The 3975-nt window shown below is 44.9% G+C and overlaps 1 protein-coding gene across 1 annotated transcript in view; it reads left to right on the top strand.

Annotated features, from left to right (window-relative positions):
* The window catches only part of LOC107124875 (AP-2 complex subunit alpha-2-like), a gene marked incomplete at its 3' end in the record, with an annotated part of 30370 nt that overhangs the window by 6903 nt on the left and 19492 nt on the right, over positions 1 to 3975 (top strand). Inside the window, exons 3-4 of the mRNA XM_015428377.1 lie at positions 749 to 942; positions 2876 to 3005. Coding sequence (XP_015283863.1) covers positions 749 to 942; positions 2876 to 3005 — 324 coding nt within the window. The remainder of the gene's footprint in view (positions 1 to 748; positions 943 to 2875; positions 3006 to 3975) is intronic.

The raw sequence follows: 3975 nt of genomic DNA, 5'->3' as shown, positions 1-3975 counted from the left end.
GAATTTCCCCCTTTCTTAAAAAGGAAATAAGCAGCACGAGGGTTGGCCACACCTTTCAAATCATGGCATATGCAGCTAAACTCACTGCAATGATATATATTTGTGTTCTTCTAAAAATTAGTGAAGAATCTGATGTATCTTGAATTTCCCCCTTTCTTAAAAAGGAAATAAGCAGCACGAGGGTTGGCCACACCTTTCAAATCATGGCATATGCAGCTAAACTCACTGCAATGATATATATTTGTGTTCTTCTAAAAATTAGTGAAGAATCTGATGTATCTTGGCTGTGATGATTGTTGAAACGTGTTGGCTGGAATCTAAAGGGCCACACTTCCCACGAGTCCATCAGGGTACTTTCTCCACGGCAGCTTCTCTTTAGTTGCTCTCCCCCCCCCCCAGCTAGTCCTGGGAGACAAAACCATGGTAAGATGCAGCTGTGGCTAAGGATCAGCCGCCTTTTTGCATCCGGATGTGCTTTCTTTTCACGCCGAAGGCTGTCTCTTTCCTAGCCAGTATAATACTCCTGTTGCATTATACCGACATGTCTGAATTTGAACGCTGGTGAAGCATTAATCCCACTTGTCTAAATCATTTGAATCGGGAACCAGCAGTCTTATCACATATCTCCCTTTGAGTCAGAACTTAGCGATGAATCTTGTCCCGTGGTACAAGACAGGAGCTTTTTGTTAATTGGATACTGCATAAGCGCACGTACGCACAAGCACGCTAATGCTACTCTTAATTCCAGGGATACCTGTTCATCTCCGTACTTGTGAACTCCAACAGTGAGCTGATACGCCTGATAAACAATGCTATCAAGAACGACCTGGCCAGCCGCAACCCCACTTTCATGGGGCTAGCTCTGCACTGTATTGCCAACGTGGGCAGTAGAGAGATGGCAGAAGCATTTGCTGGCGAGATTCCAAAAATACTTGTAGCTGGGTAAGTGATACATTTATTTATTTGTTTGTTTGTCGTATTTCTAGCCCGCCCTCCCTGCAAGCAGGCTCAGGGCGGCTCACATTACTTGGCCCACTGGGCCAAGATTCATACAAACATTTAAAACCAGTCAAATAATCAGTCAGTTACAATAAAGCCAGTTAAACAATCAGTCAATTACACTCTACAAATTAAAGTGCTCACAGTACGTTTGAGGCAAGATGGCGTGCCATATAGGGCCAGAACATCCCACTCGGCAGCGGCGCGATCGCACTGCAACCCGGCCTATGCCACAGATCGTAATAGTGGTCGTTGGTGGTATTAGTGGGCGGCTCCTAACTGAAAGCCTGGTGGAAGAGCTCAGTCTTTCAGGCCCCGCGGAATTGCATAAGATCCCGCAGGGCCCTGATCTCCTCCGGGAGCTCGTTCCACCAGTAAGGAGCCGCCACTGAAAAGGCCCTAGCTCTGGTCGCAGCGAGCCTGGCATCCCTGGGGCCTGGAATAACCAGCCGATGTTGTGACCCCGACCGTGAGGATTTCAGATCTTAACAGTAGGAGAGCAGTACATTTGAGTCTTGGAACCTGGGTAAACATCTTCTAGGTGAACAGCCTGTTTGCTTAGTAGCTCTGTGTTAGACAAAGGCTTCCAGGCGAGAACTGCGTTCTTTTCTGTTGAAAAATGGGATAGCATGGGACTTCTTTTATTCCTGAAAAGGTGCCGTTTGATTTCAATGTGTTGCGTTCTTAATTCTCCCCTTTTCTAACTTCGTTACGGATTGTCTGACTCTTTCCAGTGCATTAAGATTTTTGCTTCGCACATCTTAACTTACGTTCTGTAATCTGCTGTGAGCACTTTCTGTGGAAAGGCATGTCATAAAGAATTAAAATAAAGCTGTTTATTGTTCGCTTCCCCTTCTGCAGTGTCCAAACCTGTGGACATATGCCCTTCCTTGAATTAGTTTGCTTTAAGTATCTCTGTAAGGGCCTTTCCTGGTTCTGGCTTTCCAGATTTCTGATCCTCCAAATCGTAGTTTGAAAAATTGGGAACATTCCTTAGTCTCTCTTCTCTCCTCCATTTTGCACTATGCTTTCTTCTCTTCTCCTTTCATTGCACAAACCATAATGTGCCTGATTCAGATAACATGGAAGACTGTGGTTTATTTATGGGAGCTTGCAAGGTGAAAGGGGGAGAGAGCCCATCGGCCTGTGGCATGTCCCTGCAGGAAACATGATTTCTGCACTGGGCCAAGGATAAAAGCCTTTTTGTATTTAAGATTTACGTTTTTGATGCTTAGACCAAGTACTTCCTGTTATGCTGCTTTTGGTTTAGTTTTAGTGAGAAACTATCTGGCTTCCTGTCATATTCTGGATACTAAATACAATAAAATGAATGAATGGTTCAATCCACAAAGTACAGTCATTAACAAAAAATAGTGATTTCACTTAGAAGAAGAAGAAAAAGAGATTGGATTTATACCCCGCCCTTCACTACCCAAAGATGTCTCAGAGCGGCTTACAAACTCCTTTCTCTTCCCCTCCCCACAACAGACACCCTGTGAGGCAGGTGGGGCTGAGAGAGCTCTGACAGAATCTGCTCTTTTTCAAGGACAGCTCTTATCAGAGCTACGGCTTGCCCAAGGTCATCCAGCCAGGTGCAAGTGGAGGAGTGGGGAATCAAACCCGGTTCTCCCAGATTAGAGTCCGCGCACTTAACCACTACACCAAACCGGCTCTCTTCTTAGAGGAACTTTGACATATGTATCAAGTCAATATTTTAAATGCTACGGAAAATCTCAAGGCCTTCATCAGAAAAGACAGATTGATTCCTTCTTCTTTTTTAATCTTGTAAATAAGCTCAACATCCACCTCAAAACTCGGTGCAAATGCAGAGTGTTTTTAATTCTACTGTGGTAAAACGCTTTCATTTCTCTTGCAGAGATACGATGGACAGCGTGAAGCAGAGTGCAGCCCTGTGCTTGCTACGATTATACAGGACTTCTCCTGACTTGGTTCCTATGGGGGACTGGACTTCAAGAGTTGTGCACCTTCTCAATGACCAACATCTGGTACCTTGAGTTCCAGCTGGATTTTTTCCTCTTAAAATAATATAAATTCAGAACATAGCTGTAAAGATACTTTACAAATATGCCAGAAGTCAAGTGCATTATATCAGATGTGCTGCTTAAATGCCCTGGGGTAGATTTGCTGCTAATTACCTATGTAATGGTTCTGTGCCAGAGAGGCAGGTGGGAATGTTCTAACCAGACCCATCTGCTCTTCCGTTCTTTAAAGTGTGCAGGGATTTTCTATTCCTGGCCAATCATGCCCATCCATGTGTTTTGGTTTCTACATACCGAAATGAACCAAGGTATTGAGAATATGTAGCAGTTTGGAAAGTGATGCTGCTGCAATAGGAATGCAAATTATAGTCCACTGATAAGTTGCAGCTTGGTGTTGGCAGTCTACTCTTGTCCATAAGAGGAAATGATCCTTTATGTTCAAAACACTTTGGGTGCGTTCAGACGGGGCGTTTCAGCCGGCATAAACTGTACCGGTTGGAACTGGTGCAGTTTATGCCAGCTGAAATGCGATCACACTCACCTCCTGTCTGCGGAGCCCATCGTTGTATGCCCGTCCACACGCAGCGGGCATCGGTGTTTAAAAAAAACAAAAAACAACACCTCAGTTTGAGCATGTGCATAGGCAGCCATCCACAGAATGGCGATCTTTGCGCATGCGCAAAAAACCCCATCTGACATTTAAACTTTAAAGGTAAGGTAAGGACTTACCTTTAAAGTTTAAAGAGCAAAGTAGCCTCCCTGAGGTCCCGGACTCCTCCGAAACGCTAAACTAAGGCCCTTTTCTTTTTAAAAAAAACAAATGCCAGGGCGAAGCTTCGCCCAAGCGCATATCGCCAACATTTTAAAAAAAAATGGCGGGCGAAAATCGGAAGACTCAGGCTTCCGAATGGAAGTGGCTCTGCAACGTTGGAGAGCGATCAGACGGGGGGGGGGGGGGAGAGAGGTACGAACCGAG

The sequence above is a fragment of the Gekko japonicus genome, unplaced genomic scaffold (assembly GCF_001447785.1).
Source record: "Gekko japonicus isolate JY-2015 unplaced genomic scaffold, Gekko_japonicus_V1.1 scaffold5449, whole genome shotgun sequence".
NCBI lineage: Eukaryota > Metazoa > Chordata > Lepidosauria > Squamata > Gekkonidae > Gekko > Gekko japonicus.
This window is presented reverse-complemented; position numbering and strand designations above follow the sequence as displayed.